Raw genomic sequence first — 26,049 nt, 5'->3', positions numbered from 1 at the left:
CTACGCGTAGCTACCGTGTCTGCCTCTGGGAGTTGAAGTTTCCGAAAGAGGACCTTCTGCAGTGGTAAAGACCACTACAAAAAGCTTTCTGTGCGGGCTCTCAGGTTCCGCGACAACTCCTCCGTTCGGTAAGTCTCTTGGCATGGACGCTATCGCTCGCCTACCCCTTGATATTATCCGAGCGCAAAAGGAGCGCGCACCACTGCTGCCTTCCACTAGCAGTAGGGCTTCCGAGGGAGAGGGGAGTGGGACACGGGAAGCAGCAACCGAGACCCAGCTTCCGAAGGAAGTGATGTCAGAGAGCGCGCCCCCTCGCCTTGCCAAACAGATTTTTGATTCGTCGGCTACAGTTTAATCCCGCCTCCGGAATGCGTCCGCCCTCGGGCGGCCTGTAGGGAAGAGTGGGGCGCGGCTCTGTCCACAAGCGTCGGGGCTGTCGCTGTCGACGTTTGCTTGCGGCTAGCGATACGGTCCCTAGCATGTGAAGGGTGTGCGCTTCCAAAGAATGAAGGGAGAGGGAAATCTGGAGTTTGAAGGGCCGGAAAACGAGTTGTGGTTCTGCCACTTGGTGGCTAGAGAGCGTGAGCATGTCGCTTCACCTCTTTAAACCTGCCTTACCTCAGTTTTCCAAAGACGTCGCTGAGCGCTCTGAAATGTGGGGAGAGGCCAGGGCGAGGTTGCTGCAGGTGCTGTCAGCCCCACGGTGGTGAGCTGAGGACGATTTTAAGAAGTCCGTGGTGTTACTGGATTTCACTGAAATATTTTGTGTTAAAATTCGGGACTTTTTCTAGAGATATAAAGAGGATAGCGACAGAAGACTTTCTCACTTTATTTTTCTTTGTTTTAAATCTTGCCCCGTCTCCCCAGCCCGGCCCAGCCCAGCCCTCTCTGCCTAAGGGCCTCATAGCTGAACCGAGCTATGCACATTTGGCCCGCGCGTTTTAAAAAGGGTATTCTTTATCACCGTCAGGTCATTTAATTCCATTTTGCAGTTATTCCGACATTCATTTGGATCTTTCTGTAAGGGAGGCTGTGTCATAAATTTCTATGAAGACTTTAGCCCAATCAATAAAACCATGAATTTTTTTTTTTAACTTCTGGCCGGTCACTCATTATGATGTATGTCCTCCTTGCCGGCAGTTGTGCTAAGAAGTGGGAATACAAGGACGATTGAGATACTATTTTTTAATGTATTTATCCCATACCAAATTGCGTTAGTCATCCTTATCCAGTTGTTAATTTTATAAGACCATCAGATAACCTGGATCTGCAACTAAATGAAACATTTTTGAAAAATTCAATGCCCCGGTAAACTAAATTTCACGCAATTATTTCTATAATTGCTACAAAATTTGTTGAACGTGGTGAATGAATGAAAATGAGCTGTGAGTATCACTGCATGTGAGGGAGGAATGCAAAACTCCATGGAGTTTATACTTTGCTTAACAGGTTAATCCAAACAAGCGAGTACATAGTGAAATGCTTATTGTATGTTGTAGGCAGTAGGAGTTGGTACGTATCTTTGTATGTAAAGTATGCTGCAAGCAATAATTTATAGGATCTCAAGCTAGCATCATTTTTGTTGTGCAATGTGCAATGTATCTAGCTTATTCAAAGCTTAAAAAAATTCTCTCACTACAGTGCATTTTCTTAATTGGGAATAACTTTAAAAATAGTAGTGATAATGATGTTGACTAGCTCATGACCTTTTGTATTTGATAGGCTGTTTAAAAACATTAGTATGCAATGATAAGCAAATTAGATTTAACTTAGACTTCTTAGATAGGAAAGGCGAAAGCTCCCCCTGGTGTGCATAAGCTGTAAAACATTGCTATACTTATCTAAAATTTTCACATGATAAAGCAAATCAACACTTGCAGTTTGGAACAGAGTAGAGAACTAGCAAAAAATGCCACTGATAATAGAAATATTCTCTCTTAGAATATTAATCACTGTTTCATGAAGAAAGCAATTTGTTTCCTCTGAATTTTAATTGTGCCTTTAAGTTTGCACATTTAGCTTAATGGGCAGGTTTAGCTTATGTTTTCTCCACCCTATATTGGTTTGAATACATTTATTGCCCATTTTATTAACGTACTATCTATGGAAAGGAAATAAAATTGATCCTAGGGGTCACAATATATAGTTAAATTTTTTCTTCTGATCTTTTCAGGCTTACTGTGTTTCTCCTGTCTCCTGTTCCTTAAATTGAATGCTAACCTTATTTTCCAGATTAAAAAAAAAAAATTAGTGAATGCACTCAAGGTTATACATTTACCCTCATTTACCTTTTTGGCCTGTAGTTCTCTCATCCTGTTATTTGTATCTAAATGCTCGGACATACTATTTTTTCGTTCTATTTTTCTGTCTGAATTCTGAGTTAGATTCTGAGGATGTCTTCTAATTCATCAGTTACCTCTTGGACTCCAGGTAATCTGGAGTTTGTCTCATACGTTGAAATTTTTATATCTTCATTTCCTGGTTTCCAAATTGGTTCTTTTTTACACATTCTTGTTTTCCTATTTTTATGCCTGCTTTTGTGTCCCAATTTCCTGTTTTGTTTTTATGGTTATTACTCTTCATGAGCTCTGAAAGATTTCAGCCAAACTTATTTTAAAGTCATTTTCACATTGCTCTATTCAATTTTTATAGAGTGAATTTATCTCCTGCTTGTTGATTTAGCTGGAGTTTTTTTTCATCATTTCTGTCTTTTTGTAATTTTGCTTTGCAGACTCATCTTGAATGGAATTATAACTTTCCTCTCCAAACTACTGATTTTGTGGTTTCTCCCACCCATGACCCTTTTCAGTGCTTCAGCCCACAGCAGAGCTTATATATGTGGTTCAGAATTCTAATCATGTAATAATATAAGTTCATATGTCACCTCATGCTGGACCCAGACCCAAGAGGCTGTGTCTGTTTCCTTCAGGTTTCCCCCAAGTAGTCAGTTTTGTATAAGCTATAGTCTATAATTTTATCTGTTTTCAGGCTTTTTTCATGGAAAGAGGAGCCCTACCCCTAACACTAGTTTAAGGGTTCATCTTAAACTGTCTCCCATCTTTCTCTCTCTTGTATTCTTCTTCTCTTTACTTTAAAGCTAGGAAAACTTCTAGCTGCCTTTACACAGAAGACCCAGTTCTTAACCTGGATTTTGAGAGAGGCTGTACCTTTTTTGTTTCCCCTTTTTATATTTTATCTACTGTTGTCATATGTTTCAAGATTGGGAGTCAGAGTGCATCAAAACATGAACTTTTGGCAATGATCTCTAGGAAGTCTGTCCGAATTTTTTTGGTGCAGAGGCATAAGAATAGAACTGGAGCTATTTTTTTCTCCTTATGTTTCAGTGACACAGGTCTTTTCAGAGCCCTCCAACAGCAGGGTTAAAGCAACACAACTCTTTAACATTCTTTGGAAACCCTCATTTTCTAAATAAGACTTTGGATTTCTGGGAGATGGTAGAGTTTGATGTGGGTTGGAATCTTAGCTCCATCACTTCATTTGTCTATTCATTCAAGTATTTTGAGGACCTACTTTGTGTGACATTTGCTCTAGGTGCCTTGTTTCTTAGGAATTATTTAATAGCTTTCTAACTTTGGGCAAGTTCTTTAACCTTTGTACCTCTTCCTTTGCAAAGTAGGTATATACTATCTACTTCATAGGGTTTTTATGAAGAGTAAATTAGATAATATTTTTTATTAAGCATAATAAGAATTAATGTTTGCTCTATTTTCATTACTTTAAAAAGTCCTTTGTAATATCATATTCACTCATTTGTTTATTCTACCAGTGTATAATAAGCATCTACGAAGTGCCAAGCACTGTATTGGTATTGGCAATATAATGTTGGGCAAAATCAGACTTATCCCTTACCCAGTGGAGTTTCCAGTGTAGAGTCAAAGTTGAGTTGTTATTTCTAGGAGATGTTCTCCCTAAGGAGAATTGTTTGGTTGGTGGCGTAAGGAAAACTTGTGAATTCTTACTTGTATTACTAAATGATTTTTTTCCACTCTTAGTAATTTTGTGACCTAGTAAAATGCCAGGGCTTTTGCTCCAGCCCCTAAAGCACGCATCTTAAAATTTCTTGTCTTTCAGTCAAAATTCAGTAAACTTTCTAAGTTTGCTTTGGTTATCCCCATATGTCCTGTTATATCATTGCACTTTTAAAGAAAGCAAGAACCATATAATAAAACTACTGCTGAAATTATGTTCTGCAAAGGTTTTTTCCTTCCATTATCTGAATTGTGGGGATTGTTCTTTTTTCTTTTAGATGTTAGCTTCTCTGCACAGACTTGTTAGCTATCTCTGTAAGAGGGAAGAATCACGTATTTTTCTATAAGGCCAATAGAACATTTGCAAGCTTCATGCTTAGTCTTTGGTAGGGATAAATAACATACATTCTTAAGCTTTGATGTTAAGAATCAATTAAAGAGAAAAGATATCTCATATTTCTAGCCCTTTCTGTAATCTGAAAGCAAGTTCAGTTTTAGGCAATGGATATGAAGATGTGGGTGTTTAAATCCAAATAAAGATGTTTGACTTGGCCCTAAGTATTCCACAGCTGATTACAGAGTCAACTTACGTATTTTGTTTTTCAGCTGTGACTTAAGTGGAAAATTGACAATTACATATTTACAATGAAATATATTGGGGTGGGGGCAACCAAAGTTGTTCTCTGCACTGGCCAAAAGATAGAAATATATAGCATGTCTGTTGTCAAAACCCAATTGTTGAGGGTACGCCCAGGTAGTGAAAGTAATATTTTTCTTGTATGGACAGCATTAAAGAAAAGTACAAAAAGGTGTTTTCCATCTCTTTTAAAAAATAGTATATATTTTTTATAAAACTATATTTTCATTATATAAAATTTTAAAAATGCAGAAAGCCATGGGTGGGTCAGAATTAAAACGTGTGTATGTATTTTTTAAAACAAAATTGGACATTATTGTTTTTTGCTTTGATTTTCTCATTTAACATAACCATTTCCCTTTATCATTAAATAATTTTGGGAAACATGATTTTTCTTGGCTGCTTAGTATTCCAAGCCAGTGTTATCGATGACCTTTAATTTATTTTTAGTCCCCATTTGCTGACATTCAAGTAGTTTCTAATTTTTTATTGTTAAAAATAACAACAGTACATATATCCTTTTGCATTAATTTTGTGTGTATTTCTAATTAATTTACAGGAATTTATTCTAAGGAAATAAATTACTATGTGAAAGAGTATCACCACCATTTTAAAGCTCTTCAAACATTATAGGTCTGAGTAATTTTCTGGAAAAATTGTGCCATGGCCACCAGTACTGTATGAAAATATCCCATTTCATCAAATGATCTTTGCCAGTAAATGACAATTAATTGCCCAAATTTGCATTTTTATTCATTACTAATATGGTTTAATTTTAATCACATCCTTCAGTTTTTTTTCTTACTTTTTTTGTGTTTGTAAGTCATCTGTTCATTTCAAAGTTGCTTTTCAATTTTTCAGAGGCATCAAATAATGTCATCTGAAATATTGCCAGCATTTAGTGAGACTTCTAATGTTGAAAGAAAGCAAGACTTAAATGAAGACCAAGAGGAGAATCAGAAACCAGGATTAGGTGAAGGGTTTGAACCAATATCTAAACGGCAAATGAAGAAGCTAATGAAACAGAAACAATGGGAAGAACAAAGAGAACTCCGCAAGTATGTATCAGAATGCATGTATTCTACCCCTATTCACTGGGGTATATTCCAATATACCCCTATTGGAATGTTGGACCTTGCAATAGCCCTTTGACATATTAAAAATAATTGTGTTAATTAAAATTCACGTCTACATATTGTTAGCTAACATTGTCAATTGGCTACTAAAACTGAATGTGTTTTATTTTTTTAGCAGTGTTGATGAATTTACACTGTACACTTTTCTCACCCAGAACCTATTGTGAGTAGGAGCACAATTTCTAAAATAACTGATTTACAAAAGGGATATAGTTAGCATCCATGTCCTAGATATGGAACAAAAATAACCACCTCAGAAAGATCAAATTTGGGCCTAACATTGATTTTGCTAGAAGAACTATTGCAGGTTTTGGTGAGAGCAGTTATGCTGAAGCTGTCACTGTATAAAGACAGAATTTACTAGAAGAAAATATTGTTGATGCAGATGAGAGAAAAAAATATGACTTTTATTTCACAAACAGTTTTACTTTTAAATAGGAATAGTTTTTAAAAAACCATTTTATTTTTATTGAGGTATAGTTAATTTACAACGTTGTGTTAGCTTCAGGTGTACAGCGAAGTGATTCAGTTATATATATATGTATAAGTATGTACATGTATATATATTCTTTTTCAGATTCTTTTCCATTATAGGTTATTACAAGACACAGAATATAGTGTCTTGTAATAACCCTACGCTATACAGTAGGTCCTTGTTTATTTTATACATAAGTAGTATGTATATGTTAATCCCAAACTCCTAATTTATCTCCCCACCCCCCTGCTATCCACTCTCATAACCATAAGTTTGTTTTCTATGTCTCTGAGTCTACTTCTGTTTTGTAAATAAGTTCATTTATGTCATTTTTTTAGATTCCACATATAACTGATATCATAAGATATTTGCCTTTCTCTGACTCACTTCACTTAATATCATAATCTCTAGGTCCATCCATGTTGCTGCAAATGGCAATATTTCATTCTTGTTTATAGCTGAGTAATTTTCCATTGTATATATATACCACATCTTCTTTATCCATTCATCTGTCGATGAACATTTAGGTTGCTTCTGTGTCTTGGCTATTGTAAATAGTGCTGCTATGAACATTGAGGTGCATGTATCTTTTCGAATTAGAGCTTCCTCCAGATATGTGCCCAGGAATGGGATTGCTGGACCATATGGTAACACTATTTTTAGTTTTTTAAGGAGCCCCATACTGTTTTCCATAGTAGCTACACCAATTTACATTCCCACCAACAGTGTAAGAGAGTTTCCTTTTCTCCACACCCTCTCCAGCTTTTGTTTTTTGTAGACTTCTTAGTGATGGCCATTCTAACTGGTGTAGGGTGATACCTCATTGTAGTTTTGATTTGCATTTCTCTAATAATTAGTGGCACTGAGCTTCTTTTCCTGTGCCTCTTGGCCGTTGCGGACCATAGGCTCCAGATGCGCAGGCTCAGCGGCCATGGCTCACGGGCCCAGCCACTCTGCGGCATGTGGAATCTTCCCAGACCGGGGCACAAACCCATGTCCCCTGCATCGGCAGGCGGACTTTCAACCACTGCGCCACCAGGGAAGCCCCTGTCCATTTTTTGATTGGGTTGTTTGGTTTTTTTTGATATTAAGCTGTATGAGCTTTTTGTTTATTTTGGAAATTAATCCCTTGTCAGTTGCATCATTTGAAAATATTTTCTCCCACTCCATAAGTTATCTTTTTATTTTGTTGATGGTTTCCTTTGCTGTGCAAAAGTTAGGTCCCATTTGTTTATTTTTGTTTTTATTTCCATTACTTGAGGAGATGGATCCAAAAAAAATATTCCTTCTATTTATATCAGAGTGTTTTGCCTGTATTTTCCTCTGGGAGTTTTATAGTATCTGGTCTTACATTTAGGTATTTAATCCATTTTGAATTTATTTTTGTATATGGTGTTAGAGAATGTTCTAATTTCATTCTTTTCCATGTAGCTGTCCAGTTTTCCCAGCACCACTTATTGAAGAGACCATCTTTTCTCCATTGTATATTCTTGCCATCTTTGTCATAGATTAGGTGACCATAGGTGCATGGGTTTATCTCTGGACTTTCTATCCTGTTCCATTAATCTATATTTTTATTTTTGTGCCAGTACCGTACTGTTTTCATGACTGTAGTTTTGTAGTATAGTCTGAAGTCAGTGAGGATGATTCCTCCAGCTTCATTCCTTTTTCTCAAGATTATTTTGGCTATTCAGGGTCTTTTGTGTTTCCATACAAATTAAAACAATTTTTTTCTAGTTCTGTGAAAAATGCCATTGATAATTTGATAAGGATTGCACTGAATCTGTAGATTGCTTGGGTAGTATGGTCATTTTAACAATATTGATTCTTCCAATCCAAGAATGAGGTATCTTTGCATCTGTTTGTGTCATCTTCAGTTTCTTTCATCAGTGTCTTAGAGTTTTCAGAGTACAGGTCTTTTGCCTCCTTAGGTAGGTTTATTCCTAGGTATTTTATTCTTTTTGATGAGATGGTAAATGGGATTGTTTCCTTAATTTCTCTTTCTGATATTTCATTCTTAGTGTATAGAAATGCAACAGATTTCTGTGTATTAATTTTGTATCCTGCAACTTTACTGAATTCATTGTTGAGCTTTAGTAGTTTTCTGGTAGCACTTTAGGATTTTCTATGGATACAGAATTATGTCATCTGCAAAGAGTGACAGTTTTACTTGTTCTTTTCCAATTTGGATTCCTTTTATTTCTTTCTTTTTCTTTCTGCCTGCCGTGGCTTCGACTTCCAAAACTATATTGGATAAAAATTTTACTTCTTTTTATATGGTTATAAATGTAACTCAAAAATCATGTAGGAGAAGAATGATAAAAGTAAAATTTATCATAACTCTCAAACTCAGTATTTTAAAAGTTTTGTAAGTATGTTTAACGTGCTACCAATAGTAAATAAAATTATTAGTATAGTTCGAATTTGTGTAAAAAGTACTATACTGTTTTTGCAAACTCATTTATTATGTAAAGCTTTTAGATAGATTATATATAATTGCTGATATCTGACATTTTTTTTTTTTTTTTTTTTTTTGCGGTACGCGGGCCTCTCACTGTTGCGGCCTCTCCCGTTGCGGAGCACAGGCTCCGGACGTGCAGGCCCAGCGGCCATGGCTCACGGGCCCAGCCGCTCTGCAGCATGTGGGATCCTCCCAGACCGGGGCATGAACCCATGTCCCCTGCATTGGCAGGCGGACTCTCAACCACTGCGCCACCAGGGAAGCCCTCTGACAATTTTTGATCCATGGAAGTGGCAATTTTGTTATGGTTTAGTCTGCTAATTTTTAAAAGTAATTGTTTCTTTGTCTATTTAGAAAAGTATTGTAAATGTATGAATATACAAATAACGAAAAGTTATTTTCAATTACTAATTTTAGACAAAAGCGGAAGGAAAAACGCAAGAGAAAGCAATTAGAGCGACAGTGTCAACTGGAATCAAACTCAGAAGGAAGTGACAGAAAACGTATTCGAAGAGACGTTGTTTACAGCCCACTCCGCCTTATCATTGACTGCAGTTTTGATAGCTTGATGGTATTAAAGGTATCATGAATCATTGTCAGAAAAATCCTGTAACTGAACTAGGCTGAATAATTTTTGCTTTAATATGTAATATGACTTTGATATAACTTTAGGTACTAAAATGCATCTCTTTTTTTCTTTTTAATTGTGGTAAAATACATGTAATGTAAAATTTACCATCTTAACCATTTTTAAGTGGACAGTTCAGTAGTGCTAATTACATTCATGTTGTTGTGCAGCCAGTCTCCAGAAGTCTTTTCATCTTGAAAAACTAAAACTCTATCCCCACTGAATGAACAACCATTTCCATTCCCCCTCCCTCAGCCCTTGGCACCACCATTCTACTTTCTGTCTCTATGAATTTGACTACTCGGTGTACCTTATGTAAGTGGAATCCTACAGTATTTGTCCTTTTGTGACTGGTTTATTTCACTGAGCATTATGTCTTGAAGGTTTACCCACATTGTAGTGTGTGTCAGAATTCCCTTATGTTTTAAGGCAGAATAATATTCTAGTGTATGTATAGACCACGTTTTGTTTATTCATTCATCTGGTGTCCGTCAACATTTGTGTTGCTTCCACCTCTTGGCTATTTTGTTCTTTTTGTGTGTGTGTTTAAAATTTATTTTATTGAAGTATAGTTGATTTACAGTGCTGTCTTAGTTTCTGATGGGCAGTGAAGTGACTCAGTTATACATTTATACATATTCTTTTTCATATTCTTTTCCATTATGGTTTATTACAGGATATTGAATATTGTTCCCTGTGCTATACAGTAGGACCTTGTTGTTTATCCATTCTATGTATAATAGTTTGCATCTGCTAATCCCAGACCCCCAATCCATCTGTCCCCCACCGCTCCTCCCCTTTGGCAACCAAAAGTCTGTTCTCTGTGTCTGTGAGTCTGTTTCTGTTTCATGGATAAGTTCATTTATGTCATATTTTTAGATTCTACATGTAAGTGACATCATACAGTGTTTGTCTTTCTCTCTCTGACTAACTTCACTTAGTATGATAATCTCTAAGTCCATCTATGTTGCTGCAAATGGCATTATTTCATTCTTTTTTATGGCTATAATCTCTAAGTCCATCCATGTTGCTGCAAATGGCATTATTTCATTCTTTTTTATGGCTAAGTAGTATTCCATTGTATAAATATATCACATCTTCTTTATCTGTTCACCTGTTGATGGACATTTAGGTTGCTTCCATGTCTTGGCTGTTGTAAATAGTGCTGCTGTGAACATAGGGTGCATGTTTTGTTTCGAATTATAGTATTCTCTGGATATATGCCCAGGAATGGGACTGCTGGATCATATGGCAACTCTATTTTTAGTTTTTTGAGGAACCTCCATACTGTTCTCCATAGTGGCTGTACCAATTTACATTCCCACCAACAGTATAGGAGGGTTCCCTTTTCTCCACACCCTCTCCAGCATTTATTATTTGTAGGTTTTTTGATGATGGCTATTCTGACTGATGTGAGGTGATATCTCACTGTAGTTTTGATTTGCATTTCTCTAATAATTAGCGATATTGAGCATCTTTTCATGTGCTTTTTAGCCATCTGTATGTCTTTGGAGAAATGTCTGTTTAGGTCTTCTGCCCATTTTTTGATTGGGTTTTTTTTTATATTAAGGTGTATGAGCTTTTTGTTTATTTTGGAAATTAAGCCCTGGTTGGTCGCATCATTTGCAAATATTTTCTCCCAGTCCATACATTGTATTTTCATTTTCTTCATGGCATCCTTTGCTGTGCAAAAGGTTATAAGTTTGATTAGGTCTCAATTGTTTATTTTCACTTTTATTTCTATTGCCTTGGGAGACTGACCTAAGAAAACATAGGTAGGATTTATGTCACAGAATGTTTTGCCTATATTCTCTTCTAAGAGTTTTATGATGTCATGTTTTGTATTTAAGTCTCTAAGACATTTTGAGTTTATTTTTGTGTATGGTGTGAGGGTGTGTTCTAACTTCACTGATTTACATGCAGCTGTACAACTTTCCCAGCACCACTTGGTGAAAAGACTTTGTTTTCCCATTGTATATTTTTGCCTCCTTTGTTGAAGATTAATTGACCATAGTTGCATGGGTTTATTTCTGGGCTCTCTATTCTGTTCCAGTGACCCATATGTCTGTTTTTGTGCCACTACCAAACTGTTTTGATTACTGTAGTTTTGTAGTATTGTCTGAAGTCTGGGAGGGTTATGCTTCCAGTTTTGTTCTTTTCCTCAGGATTGCTTTGCAAATTCTGGATCTTTTATGGTTCCATATAAATTTTAGGATTATTTGTTCTAGTTCTGTGAAAAATATCATGGGTGATTTGATAGGGATCACATTAAGTCTGTAGATTGCTTTGGGTAGTATAGCCATTTTAACAATATTAATTCTTCCAAGCCAAGAGCATGGGATATCTTTCCATTTCTTTGAATCATCTTCAGTTTCCTCAGTTTCCTTTATTGATGTTTTATAGTTCTCAGCATATAAGTTTTTTACTTCCTTGGTCAGGTTTATTCCTAAGTATTTTTTTTTTTGGTTGCAATTTTAAAAGGGATTCTGTTTTTACATTCCCTTTCTGAAATTTATGGTTAATGTAAAGAAATGCAACTGATTTCTGTATGTTAATCTTGTATCCTGCTACCTTGCTGAATTCATTTATCAGTTCTAGTAGATTTTGTGTGGAGTCTTTAGGGTTTTCTATATATAGTATCATGTCATCTGAATATAATGACAATTTTATCTCTTCCTTTCCAATTTGGATACCTTTTATTTTTTTTGTCTGATTGCTGTGGCTAGGATTTCCAATACTATGTTGAATAGAAGTGATGAGAGTGGGCATCCTTGTCTTCTTCCAGTTTATAGCAGGAAGGCTTTCAGCTTTTCACCAGTATTATATTGGCTGTGGGTTTGTCATAAATAGCTTTCATTATGTTGAAATATGTTCCCTCTATACTCACTTTCATAAGAGTTTTTATCATGAATGGATGTTGAATTTTATCAAATGCTTTTTCTGCATCTATTGAGATATCATGTGTTTTTTGTCTTTTCTTTTGTTGGTGTGGTGTATCATATTGATTGATTTGCATATGTTGAACCATCCTTGTGACCCTGGGATGAATCCCACTTGGTTATGGTGTATGATCTTTTTTATGTGTTCTTGGATTCAGTTTGCTAATATTTTGTTGAGAATTGTTGCATCTATTTTCATCAGAGACACTGGCCTGTAATTTTCTTGTTATGGTTTGTCTGGTTTTGGTATCAGGGTGAAAATGGCTTCATAGAGTGTCTTTGGGAATGTTCCCTCCTCTTCAGGCTTTTGAAAGAGTTTGAGAAGGATTGATATAAGTTCTTCCTTGTATGTTTGGTTGTTATTTAAGTCTAACTGTTCTATTTTATCATTTATGATATCTGTTGCCTTACTGATTTTCTGTCTAGAAGATCTGTCCATTGCTGTGAGTAGGGTGTTAAAGTCTCCTACTATTACTGTTTTCCCATCAGTTTCTCCCTTAATGTCCATTAGTATTTATTTTATGTATTTGGGTGCTCCTATGTTGGGTGCATATATGTTGAGGAATGTAATATCATCTTCTTATATTGATCCTTTCATCATTGTATAGTGTCCTTCTTTATCTTTCTTTATGGCCTTTGTTTTAAAGTCTATTTTGTCTGATATGAGTATTGCAACCCCCACTTTCTTGTCATTTCTGTTTGTATGAAATATCTTTCTCTATCCCCTCACATCAGTCTTTGTGTGTCTTTTGCCCTAAAGTGGGTCTCTTGTACGCAGCATATTGTAGGCGCTTGCTTTTTTATCCAATCTGCCACTTTAGGTCTTTTGATAGGAGCACATTGACATTTGAGGTAATTATTGATAGGTATGTATTTATTGCCATTTTAAACCTTGTTTTCCACTTGATTTTGTATTTCTTCTTTGTTTATTTTTCCTTTTTGTATTTCCTTTTGTGATGTGATTTTTTTTTTGTATTATGCTTGTGTTCTTTTTGTTTTCTTGTGAATCTGTTTTTGATTTGTGGTTACCCTGTTGTTCAAGTATGTTAACCCCTTCCTATATCTACTGCCTTTAAACTGGTAGTCATATAGGCTAAAACACATTAAAAAAAAAAACCTACATTTTGTTACTCTCCTCCCCCACATTTTATGATTTCGATGTCCTCTTACATATTCATGTTCATCCTTTTGCTGTTTATTGTGGTTATCTTGCTTTCACAGAAATTTTTTCTTTCTTTCTTTTTTTTTTAATCTGTATACTGGCTTATTTAAGTGATTTACTTTCCAATTGTGATTTTCTCTTTCGTATAGATTCTTACTTCTCTATTTAGACAAGACCTTTTAATATTTCTTTAAGGATATATTTAGTATTGCTTTTTTCTTTTAGTTTTTGCTTGTCTGAGAAATTCTTTCTCTCTCTTTCTATTCTAAATGATAATCTTGCTGGGTAGAGTATCCTAGGTTGCAGATTTTTCCCTTTCAGGACTTTGAATGTATCTTGCCATTCCCTTCTGGCCTGGAACATATTTGTAGAGAAATCAGCTGATAGCCTAATGGGGGGTTCCCTTGTAATTAACTCTTTTTTTTCTCTTGCTGCCTTTAGAATACTTTCTTTATCTTTTACTTTTGCCATTTTTTAATTATAATACGTCTTGGTGTAAGTCTGTTCGGGTTCATTTGTTTGGGACACTCTGTGCTTCCTGTATCTGTATAACTGTTTACTTCTTTAGGTTTGGGGAGTTTTCAGCCATAATTCCTTCAAATACATTTTCGATTCCCTTTTCTCTTTCTTCTCCTTCTGGGATCCCTATTATGTGTAGATTGGCCTGCTTTATTTTACCCCATACATCTTATATTGCTTTAACTTTTTTCACTTGGCTTTCTGTTTGCTGTTCTGATTGTGTGATTTCCATTAGTCTGTCTTCCACATCGCTTATTTGTTCTTCTGCATTATTCAATTTGCTGTTCGTTGACTTTAGCTCAGCTTTTGTCTCAGCAAATGAGTTTTCTAATTTTTCTTGTCTCCTGTTTATATTTCCTAGTTCCTTTTCCTGGTAATCTGCATTTCTGTCAATAGCCTTTCTTACTTCCTTCAGTATTTTCATTATCTCCTTTTTGAACTTGATGTCTGTTAGACTGAAGGAGTCTGTTTCATTGTCTTTGATTGGCAATTTCTTGATCTTTTCATTGGGAGTGTTTCCTCTGTTTTCTTCATTTTACTTATAGTTCTCTTACTCTATGAGTTTAGGAGAAACAATTGTTTCCTAAATAGTTGGAGATATTTTTATGTGGGAATGTCCCTGTGTAGCCTGCATGGGTTTAATATTTTTGGTGAGAGAGCTGTTTTTTGTATGGATACCTGCTGTTGTCTCCTCGATAGGGGGTGTGACTGGGGTTGTGGTGGCCAGAGCCTGCACTGAATATTGAGCAGGGCCTCCTCTTTGCTCTGTGGTTGTCACAGCCCTATTGGAGGCAAGGTCTGTTCCCCAGTTGTTGGAGTAGAAGCCCCCAGATCCATTTCTGAGCTGTAGTGTGAGGTAAGCAGTATTGGAGCACTCCCACTGGGAGAGGAGCCACTGAGTATTCCTCTGCCAGAGCTGTCCGCTGAGAAGTGTGCTCTGTCGTGTCATCTGTCACCCGTTGTGCAGGCTCACAAAGTACACTGTTGTGGGCACTGCCCTCAGCCTCACCTCAACCATGGGAATGCAGGCAATTGGCCCTGTTGTTCCTCGGGTGCTGGGTTCACAAAGCCACCAGCGCAGATCCGCTGGCGCAGATCCACTGAATTCAGGTACCAGGACCGCAGTAGTTGCATACCTGAACCTGCCGTGGGAGCTATGGATGGAGCCCAGACCCTGGCCCAACTCCATATGCACACACCCACAAAGCCCACAGCTGCTAAGGCCAGACCCGCCCCAGCCATGGGAGCACCTGTAGCCCACTCGGATATTCCGCAGGAACTGAGTTTACAAAGCTGGCAGCAGTGGCCTAAACCCACAGATCGCACAGCCACAGGGAGAGGGCTCAGATATCAGCCCTGCTTCGTAAGTCACACGGCCCCTGGGGATCAGCTCTGATTTCAGCCCCGCCTCTGTGTGTGGACAGCTCGCTGGCACTGCGTGCTCCCAGAGCTCGTGGAGGCAGCACTGAGCCTGATGAGAGCTCACTGAGAAAGAAGGAGCTTTAGCAGGCACTGCCCCTTAACAGTGGGGTTTCAGTGGCAGCAGCACACCTGCTGTGAGTGCACCAAGAGTGAGGCTGCTATGGCGGACCCTGCCCTTCCCTTTGTGCACCCCTTAACAATGGTGCTTCACTTCTGTGGCAGGCCCGAGCCACAGTCCAGCCCCTTCAGGCTGTCTCCGTGCAGCCAACCCCAGTCCTCTCCCTGGGTCTGTCCTCTGAAGCCCAAGCTTTAAAGCAAAAGCAGATCTCAGACTGGGGAGTGCAGGGCGATGGCAGGGACCATTTGTGCAGGTCTCCGTCTGTTCTGCCTGCTGCAAACCAGCTGCTGTGCTCTCCTCTGAGCCTCTGAAGCTCCCTTTCTGTCCCAGCTGATCTCTCTGCCAGTGAAGGGGCTTCCCCGGGTGCAGGAACCTTTCCTCTTTCACTGTTCCCACCCAGGGGCTCAAGTCTTGTCCCGATTCCTTTTTTTTCTTTCATCCTACCCAGTTACATGGAGATCTTTCCTGCAGTTTTGGGTGTCTGAGATCTGCCGGTGTTCAGCAGGTATTCTGTGAGAATTGTTCCACATGTAGACGTATTTTTGATGTATTTGTGGGAGGAGGTGAGCTCTGTGTCCTTCTATTTTGCGATCTCGATTGGAGCCCTCTAAAATGCATCTTTCTTTAAAATTTTTTGTTGGAGTATGGTTGATTTATAATGTTGTGTTAGTTTTGGGTGTAAGCAAAGTAAATCAGTTATACATATACATACATCCACTCTTTTTCAGATTCTTTTCCCATATAAGCCATTACACAGTATTGACTAGAGTTCTCTGTGCTATACAGTTCATCCTTATTAGTTATCTATTTTATGTATAGTAGTGTGTATGTCAGTCTCAGTCTTCCAATTTACCCCTCCCCCACCTTACCCTCTGGTAACCATAAGTTTGTTTTCTACATCTGTAACTCTATTTATGTTTTGTAGATAAGTTCACGTGTACCCTTTTTTTAGATTCCACATATAAGCGATATCATATGATATTTATCTTTCTCTGTCTGACTTACTTCACTCAGTATGACAAACTCTAGGTGCATCCATGTTGCTGCAAATGGCATTATTTTATTCTTTTTTATGGCTCAGTATTATTTTATTGTATATATGTACCACATTTTCTTTATTCATTCCTCTGTCAGTGGACATTTAGGTTGCTTCCATGACCTGGCTATTGTAAATAGTGCTGCAATGAACATTGGCGTGCATGTATCTTTTTGAATTATGGTTTTCTCCAGATATATGCCCAGGAATGGGATTCCTGGATCATATGGGAGCTCTATTTTTATTTTTTTAAGGAACATACATACTGTTCTCCATAGTGGCTATACCAGTTTACATTCCCACCAACAGTGCAGGAGGATTCCCTTTTCTCCACATCCTCTCCAGGATGTATTGTTTGTAGATTTTTTAATGATGGCCATTCTGACTGGTGTAAGGTGATACCTCAGTATACTTTTGATTTGAATTCCTCTAATAATTAGTGATGTTGAGCATCTCTTCATGTGCTTTTTAGTCATCTGTATGTCTTTGGAGAAATGTCTATTTAGGTCTTCTTCCCAATTTTTTGATTGGGTTGTTTGTTTTTCTGATATTGAGCTGCATGAGCTGTTTGTATATATTAGAGATTAATCCCTTGTCAGTTGCTTCATTTGCAAATATTTTCTCCCATTCTGAGGGTTGTCTTTTCATTGTTTATGGTTTCCTTTGCTGTGCAAAAGCTTTGAAGTTTAATTAAACTTAAAAGGTTAAGTTTTAATTAAACTTTAAGCTTAATTAAACTTAAAAAGGTCCCACTCGGACTTCCCTGGTGGTCCAGTGGTTAAGACTCCACAGTTCCAATGCAGGGGGGCGTGGGTTTGATCCCTGATTGGGGAACTAAGATCCCATGTGCATGGCCAAAAAAAAAAAAAAACTGAAAAGAAAAACAATAATTTGTTTGATTTTTGGTTTTATTTTCATTAGGAGGTGCATTGAAAAAGATCTTGCTGCGATTTATGTCAAAGAGTGTTCTGCCTATGTTTTCCTCTAAGAGTTTTATAGTCTCCAGCCTTACATTTAGGTCTTTAATCCATTTTGAGTTTATTTTTGTGTATGGTGTTAGGGCGTGTTCTAATTTCATTCTTTTACATATAGCTGTCCAGTTTTCCCAGCACCACTTATTAAAGAGACTGTCTTTTCTCCATTGTATATTCTTGCCTCCTTTAGGTGACCATAGGTGCATGGGTTTATCTCTGGACTTTCTATCCTTTTCCATTGATCTATATTTCTGTTTTTGTGCTAGTACCATACTGTTTTCGTGACTGTAGCTTTGTAGTATAGTCTGAAGTCAGGGAGCCTGATTCCTCCAGCTGCGTTTTTCTTTCTCAAGATTGCTTTGGCTACTCAGTCTTTTGTGTTTCCATACAAATTTAAAAATTTTTTGTTCTAATTCTGTGAAAAATGCCATTGGTAATTTGATAGGGATTGCATTGAATCTGTAGATTGCTTTAGGTACTATAGTAATTTTGACAATATTAACTCTTCCAATCCAAGAACATGGAATATCTTAGATCTCTCTCCATATGTTTGATTTCTTTCATCAGTATCTTACAGTTTTCTGAGTACAGGTCTTTTGCCTCCTTAGGTAGGTTTATTCCTAAGTATTTTTATTCTTTTTGATGTGATGATAAATGGGATTGTTTCCTTGATTTCTCTTTCTGACCTTCTGTTGTTAGTGTGCAGGAATGTGTACTCCACCCAGCAAAGCTCTCATTCGTATTAGATGGAGAAATCGAAAGCTTTATGCAAAAGCGAAGGGAAATCAGCACCACCAAACCAGCTTTAAAATGCATCTTAAAATTAAGTTTTTCAAAATCTGTTACCCTAAATTAAAGTAGCTAATAAGTTGCTTTTATTTATATGTATATGTATAGACAGAGGGAAAGACAGATACTCTAAGAGATTATGAAACTCAGTAATTGCATATTAATCATAAAGAGCTGTGGGGAGTTTGTTATTTATCCTAATCAAAAGGAAGAAAATAAGAAATATGATTGGCTTAATAGAATTATTTCTTATTTAATAGTTTGAGAAACCTCGTTGTTTAAACAATGCTACTAAAAGGAATATGTTTATAACCTTTGGTAGTTATAAAAATTGTAATAGCATGACTATAAGAGAGTTCTTTTTTTCTTTTGTTGTCTCTTAAGAAGAGTGAAAGTTTTCCTGAACTTGCATTTTAAGTGGCTACAAAATGTGAAATAATGGGTCACTTATAGAGTATTGACTTATGGTAATTATTTTATTAGTATGTAAGAAAACTGAATGGAAATTATCAGAAAGGACTTGTATTTCAAAAGAAAGGATGTCCTTATCTAGTCATCCCTTCTGCTTATTCTATTCCACTCGGATTGTGGAATGGCCATAGATAATTTTGAAAATATTGCTTTAAAAATTTCACTCTTTTATAGGACATTAAGAAACTTCATAAGCAGATTCAACGATGTTATGCAGAAAATCGACGAGCACTGCATCCTGTGCAGGTATGTTTGGGGAATTTAAAACAAACTTCCAATTTCCTTTTATATCTTCCTTCGGAAAAGGCATAGGTAATCCTCGTTGCTTTTATAAGGAAGAGTCTTACAAGTAATCTTTCTTAGAGAACAAAACGCCTATTTGTAAAAATGTTTTATTTTTCTACAAAAATAAAATATTTTAAACATTTTTTCATGTCATTCTCAAACACATTGTGCCCATTCATCATTAGTCATATACACACTGACCTGTTCACTGCTGTGTAGTTGAACATCTTCTTTAAAGGACTTATGCATATTTCCATACCAGTTTCTCAGCTCTCAATTCCTTCCTTTCTGGGGAATGGGGTAACTGCCCCTGGCTGATATGTGCCATTGTGTCTGTTGGCTAGATTTTTTCTACTTAAAGGATATTGAGTCACTAATAATTTTGAAAGGTACTTTATTAGCTAGAATGAGGAAGTGATTTGTGAGACTAGTTGGCTGCTCTTAAGAGTAGGGTCATTTTTCTTACTGAATTTGTTTGAATTCTAGGTGACCTAAAAATTAATTCTGGCTCACTGATGTTAAAAACCAGAAACTCTTAATATACTTTTGGTTAGATATTTTCTTCTTATCAAGTGATAGTAATATTATATTTTTACATTCTATATTCTTCTCACCCTTGATTAGATTTGAAATAGGTTTCAGGGTTTAGAGTCAAAGCAAAATTATGAAGATTTTGGACTGGTAAAAAATAACTGTAGTGGCAAAAGAAGGGGAAGGGAAACTTCACATGGAAGCAGGAAGTTTATAGTAAAGTGATCATTAAACAAGAGGCAGATTATAACTGCTTAGAAAACAGGATGAAAATGTAGATGGAATACAGAAGTTAGTGGGTTAGGAGATACACAAAAATACACGTTGCTTGTACCACAAATTTATTCTTGCACGTTTAAAGCATGCCATAAATTCATTTTTTTCCAGAATGAAAATATTTTGTCTTTCATTGATAATCAGATGAGTGTATGAGGGAATAAAATATTGACTTTAATAGTCATTTGCTCTCTCTTTCTATACCTGCCAATCTCTCTATCAGTTTTACTTGACAAGCCATGGAGGCCAGTTGAAAAAGAACATGGATGAAAATGACAAAGGATGGGTCAACTGGAAGGTAACTAAAATAGATTAACTCTCACATAATTCAAGGTATTTTTATGTTTAAAGGTCTACATGTTTTACCTAAGTTCTACACAATGCTAATAAATATAAGAGTCAGCAGCTACAAACCCTGCATATCACTGTACCTAAGTTTACCAGTGGAAGAAGCTAAGAGCCTTGAGATATAGTCTGTACTTGCTTTCATGAAATCTCACTTGCTATTTTACTGCCAACTTTAAAACATATTTTTTTAAAAAGGAAAAAATTTAAAGGTCTGTATGCAGTCTCTACCTAGCAAACTGGCTATACATTATTTATAAGAGTGAAGTCACTCTAAAATTTGGAAATGTACTTGCATTCTCTTTCTTCTAAATCTGTGCTATACCATATGGTGTCCACTTCCACATGTGGCTGCTGAACTCTTGAAATGTGACTGGTCTGAGTTGAGATGTGCTATAAATGTCAAATAGATATTAGTACAAAAAAAAAGAGAGAGAATGTAAAATATCTCCTTAAAATTAAAAAAAACCAAATTAATTTATTAAAATTAATTTCATCTATTTCTTTTCACTTTTTTTCATGTGGCTATTAGAAGATTTCAAATTATATATGTGGCTCACATTTTTTTCTATTGGACTAAACTACTCTCAGTCATTTGCAAAGATTACTAATAGATTGGCTTTAGTACCAGTCCCTAAGGAACCTTAACCCTATTCTACTCAGAGAAGTAGTGGGTTATTCCTACACTTTTTTCCTTTCTCCAAGCCAGTTCTCACTGTGATAGACTTTCCCTGTCTCACTAATCCCATAATGACTGCATTTAATTTATTAATAGTCCATAGTATAAAACATTTTCAAAGGTTTTTTAAGTTTTAAAGTACAATATATTTACCAAGTTTTATGTTCATGCCTATTTTTCTAAGAAATAATGTAATAAGTTAGAATAGGCATACGTTCAGCTATTTTGTGGCTTGTTAAATTTATTATTTCATACCACCAGTTTTCCAGAGAGATGTGAGTTGGCTGGTCTCTAATTATGCACATTCCTCTTGGGGCTCTTATTCAGCATAGGGATCAAGTTTATAATATACCATTTTCCAGAAAAATGGCTGTTTATTAATCAATAAGGTATACATCTTAGGTGAGAGGTCTCCGCTTCATTTTTGATTTCCACAAAAATTATTGAGAAATGCCGTCTGAGCCTGGCGATGGATGCATCTTCCTTTATTCTTCTGGTGCAATTTGCAAAATTCTGACTGCCAACTGTTGTTCAGTCTTGTACCTCTGACCTGACAGTTTTGGTGAAGAAGATTTCAAATGTGTATCTTTGTGGAAGCAGATGCATGGAATTTATTAAATCTGTAAGCCCTTTCCTTTAGATGATTCATGTAGATGGAGAAGGAAGTAATTGGAGAAGGCGTTCTTTGGCTGGAGAACAAAGTGAGCAAATACATGACAAAAATGCATTTGTTTTGTTGGAACAGAGAAAGATAGGTTACTGCTATATTCAGGAAAGAATTACTAAGTTAAGGAGTTTGAATTTTATTCTACAGATAAAGATAAAACGTGATAGTGTTTTCAGAAAATGAGTGCACCATCCGTGTGTGGAAGTAAACTGGAGAGATCTGAGGCTAGAGACAGGGAAATAACGTCAGGAGGCTACTTAAATAATTGAGATGTGAGGTGAAAAGATGTTGGAGTAGTAGATTCTAAATAAATAATACATTGTTATAATATTCTTTCAAACTTCCTTTCATATATTTTTTGGATGGGTTTGTCTAGGGAAAAGAAAATAATCATTTTTAGCCAATTTTCACAAAATCCTATTAATAACATCTTTCCCCTTGTGTTTTAAAGGATATCCACATCAAACCAGAGCACTATAGTGAATTCATACAGAAAGAAGACCTGGTTTATCTTACATCAGATTCACCTAATGTACTAAAGGAATTAGATGAATCAAAGGCCTATGTGATTGGAGGATTAGTAGATCACAACCATCACAAGGTACTATTAAGTTTTTATTTTTGCTTTTGCTCATACTTAAAATTGATACATCAGTTTTCTTGATAGTAATATCAGTTTTCTTGTTAGTAAATACTGATAGTTGATGTTTGAGTGCCTACAGTATTTCAGTCACCTTTCTAGCTAAGCAAAGCATTTTGCATATATTAGTTTGCTTTATCCTCACTGCAACCCAGTGAGGTCAGTGCTATAAAAATTTTAAAAATAGGGCTTCCCTGGTGGCACAGTGGTTGAGAGTCCGCCTGCCAATGCAGGGGACGCGGGTTCGTGCCCTGGTCAGGGAAGATCCCACATGCCGCGGAGCGGCTGGGCCCGTGAGCCATGGCCGCTGAGCCTGCGCGTCCGGAGCCTGTGCTCTGCAACGGGAGAGGCCACAACAGTGAGAGGCCTGTGTACCGCAAAAAAAAAAAAAAAATTAAAAAAAATTAAAAAAATAAAACATGCAAACTATTGGTTGAGAAGTTTAGCTCTTCTTCCTCCTTCACTCTGTCTTTTTGCTCTTTCAGTCCTGATTAGACCCAGGCTTTAAGGATTTTAATTTTAAGAAGAGAGAAAATTTATATTCAGCATTCTTTTAATTGACAGAAAGGGAAGAATAAAATTTATAGGCAGTTGAACATTTTTTTCAATTCAGGTTTTTATTTAATTTGTGTTTGCCATTTGTGCCTCTTAGTGTTATGTAATTGAAACATAGTTTTATCTTTTAAAGTCATGGGAAGAATGATGATGCTTCTCTAGGAATTCAGTTTGTGTACTTTAAGAGAGAAAGGCAGTGTGGAGTGATGAGACGCTATTTGAGTCAGGAGGCATGAGCCAGGTTTTTCCTTTGGTTCTGCCACTGAGGAACTTTGTGATGGGACGGAGAGCATAATGTCTTTGGTTTCCTCATTTGTAAATTGGTTAAGACAAATGCCAGCAACATTCTAACTATACTTATTGTCAAGAGAATGTTTCCAAATTAGTGGTTAAACGTACACACACACTTTTTCAGATTATATTCTCTGAACTAAGGTCTTTCCTAAAAATTATTTATTCTTTCATAGACTTTAAATAATGTAATGTTCTAGCCCAAGTCACAGTGTCTTTGTTTTAGGGACTCACGTATAAACAAGCATCAGAACACGGAATTGATCATGCACAGCTCCCTCTTGGAAATTTCGTGAAGATGAATAGTAGAAAAGTTTTGGCAATTAATCATGGTAAGCTATAAGGGGATAAACTGAAAATGTACCTGAGTGAACACTGTGAAAAATAACATTACATTTACATTTTGGACAAGTAGAAAATATACACCTTTGGAAAACACACAATTTGGGGTACAAAATTATAAAATGTCATCATTTATGATTTTTTTGAATAATATATGCATACTTTACAAAATTTTGAAAATGTACAAAAGTATAAAGAAAAATAAATAGGTGTAATTTTACTATGCAGAGATACTTTGTAGAAAGTTTTTGGTGTGTTTTCTTCCAGTTCTTTTCCTATGCATATATAATATTATTTATTACATAATTGGATTCTTACTCTATTGCATAAAATGTTATAAATCCAGGGTGTTTCCCCCCATTTATTATTATATTTATTGAATCACTGTTAGTGGCTATGTAATTTTCCATCATCTAAATACGCAATAATGTAACCATTCTCCTGTTGTTATTTTTTTTCTTTTTACTATTGTAAATATCATTGTAAGAGACATCCTCAGACTTAAGTCTTTGCCTGGAGTTTTGCTTTTTAAAAATTTTTCAGTAGAGATTTTTGTTAGTACACATAATTGGGCTTTTAAATTTTCTCTATAGCAGGCTCTAGGGAGTTATAGAAACAAACTTATTGATTCAAGGAATGAACTTCTTCTAAGACTTTTGCTAAATTAGTGGAAAGTACTTTTCTATCATAAAGTAATCCAAATTTCCCCCAGCAGTGTATTAAAGTGAAAGGACATCGAAGATAGTATTTAAAAAAAAAAAAAAAAGCAGGCAAGACACTCCCCAGAGTGAGTGGCACTATATAGGAAAGATAGAAGAAATTTAGGTTAACACTAACCCTTTTTTTTTTCTAGTTTTATGTTAGCACATAAAGGATAAAGAAGTGGAAGGAAAAAAGAATAGGAAGGAAACAAAAAAGGTCCTCTGTCTATTATAATTGACAACAGATAATGGTAAACCTCTGAGTGCTTATGAACTGAAATGAGAAAAAGCTACAAAAGAGGTAGCAGCGTTGAGAGCCTTAGGCATATTGGCTCTGACAGCTAATACAGGAGAAAGAAGTAATAAGAACAAAGTAGTTACTAGGACATACTAGCACTCTTAACACAAAAGCAGTGTGTTTTAAAGCATGCACCATTGTGATGAACTAGGTTAAGAAACACATGGAGTTTGTCTTTGTTGCAGTGTTTGAGATTATTCTGGAATACCTAGAAACAAGAGACTGGCAAGAAGCATTTTTCACTATCTTACCCCAAAGAAAAGGAGCTGTTCCCACAGACAAAGCCTGTGAAAGTTCTTCACATGACAAGAAGTTCACCAGAGTTGAAGGTGGATTGAACAGTGATTCCAGTGAGGAGGAAAATAGAAATGAACTAGATTCACCACATAAGGAAGAAAAGCAGGATAAAGAAAATAGCACTGAATCTACAGTGAACTCTATACTACACTAATGTCATTTTTTTTAAGTTTAAGGAAAATTAGGAGAAAATATAGAATTTCATACAATATTTCGTAGAATATTTGAAATGGAAGAAACTTTCATTTTCTCTTATTTCTGTTGTGAATTTTTTAAACTTTCTTTTTTTAGAACTAAGTGATAAAAAGCACTAAAAAAGCATTTTTTTGTTTTTGCATAAGATTTAAATGTGTAATTTAAAAAATAATTTTCTAAGCCTCAAATAAGCATTTCTTGAGAATTTTACCTTATTAGTAAACCTTCATTCTCTTTTATTTACAAGATTGCATTCTTCAGAATGTGCCTTCTGACCTTTCAGTTTTATTATTATATGTTTATATCAATGTCTTTCTGATTTATTGCCTACTTATTTATGGAGGCAGCTATCCTGAAACTCCTTTAAGTCCACCAAAATATTCTGTATGGGTGGTTACCTATTTGCAGCTTTTATATTCAATTTAGTTACTTCAAAGGAATATAGTGATTCTAGGAATAAGTGTTGGATTGAGAAACTCAAGAATTGATTTCTTTTGGACTACGGAGCCCATCTCTGTTCTTCCTTTGTAATGCCTTTGTGGTTCTAAAGCAATCACTGAAGAGTTAAGACTCTCTTTAATATATTTTCTTAATTTCAATAATGATGGTAAATTATTTCAATTACAAAATTTAATTTTTCAGGCTATATTATTTTAAAAGGCTGTTGAAGGATCAATTTTGTCATTACCCAAATTTAAAAAGAAAAACAAAAACGTAGCTCTTAGCACCTATTCTTTTCCTTCCATATGTACTTCTTTACAATAAAATATATTGGTTCTTAAGCAAATAAAGTTAACTTTATATGTGCACCTGTCTACTATCATATAATAATATTCAAGCTAATGCAAATGTATGTTTCTATAAATAATATAAGCATATATGAAAATATGCATGTAATTGTATATACATCTATTTGTCCATATCATGTATGATTCTGTTATTAATCAATGATAATAGGATTGAGTTGCCATATATCTGTTTTATTTGTGTGAATGATTGTGCTGAATATCACTAAGGAATTTAAATTTCATAAAGTGCAAAAATCCATAACTCGACATTTGTATGAGGGCATTGGCAAGGGAAGATGGGGCTCGAAAAAAGATATTTTAGTTCCTACCAGTAAATGTAGAGCAATTACGTTTAAAGTGATTATTCTCTGTCACAGCTAAAGTAACATTTCAGAAGCCTTTT

At 35.9% G+C, this 26,049-nt stretch overlaps 1 protein-coding gene across 4 annotated transcripts; it reads left to right on the top strand.

Moving 5' to 3' along the window:
- Window positions 1-25,665, top strand: TRMT10A (tRNA methyltransferase 10A). 4 transcript variants are annotated; one of them, XM_060012017.1, is made up of 8 exons: window positions 1-128; window positions 5,488-5,684; window positions 9,116-9,278; window positions 18,931-19,002; window positions 20,072-20,146; window positions 21,991-22,140; window positions 23,252-23,357; window positions 24,552-25,665. In XM_060012017.1, the coding sequence occupies exons 2-8, from the start codon at window positions 5,500-5,502 to the stop codon at window positions 24,815-24,817; spliced, it is 1,017 nt and encodes a 338-aa protein (XP_059868000.1). In that variant the 5' UTR covers window positions 1-128; window positions 5,488-5,499; the 3' UTR covers window positions 24,818-25,665. The 4 variants fall into 4 exon arrangements, with proteins under 4 accessions (XP_059868000.1, XP_059867999.1, XP_059868003.1 ...); XM_060012016.1 differs by lacking the exon at window positions 1-128 and adding an exon at window positions 441-706; XM_060012020.1 differs by lacking the exon at window positions 1-128 and adding an exon at window positions 441-1,308.
- Window positions 25,666-26,049: the final 384 nt, after the last annotated feature.

Source organism: Delphinus delphis, chromosome 5, assembly GCF_949987515.2.
Source record: "Delphinus delphis chromosome 5, mDelDel1.2, whole genome shotgun sequence".
Taxonomy (NCBI): Eukaryota; Metazoa; Chordata; class Mammalia; order Artiodactyla; family Delphinidae; genus Delphinus; species Delphinus delphis.
Note: the sequence above shows the minus strand (reverse complement) of the source record. Positions and strands in the feature narration are given on the sequence as shown.

Bases quoted from the DNA above. Each gene is read 5' to 3' on its own strand.
- TRMT10A (XM_060012017.1), top strand. From the start codon at position 5,500: ATGTCATCTGAAATATTGCCAGCATTTAGTGAGACTTCTAATGTTGAA. The intron at 20,147-21,990 runs GTAACTAAAATA...TGTGTTTTAAAG, and splicing joins AAGGATGGGTCAACTGGAAG to GATATCCACATCAAACCAGA. The intron at 22,141-23,251 runs GTACTATTAAGT...TCTTTGTTTTAG, and splicing joins TAGATCACAACCATCACAAG to GGACTCACGTATAAACAAGC.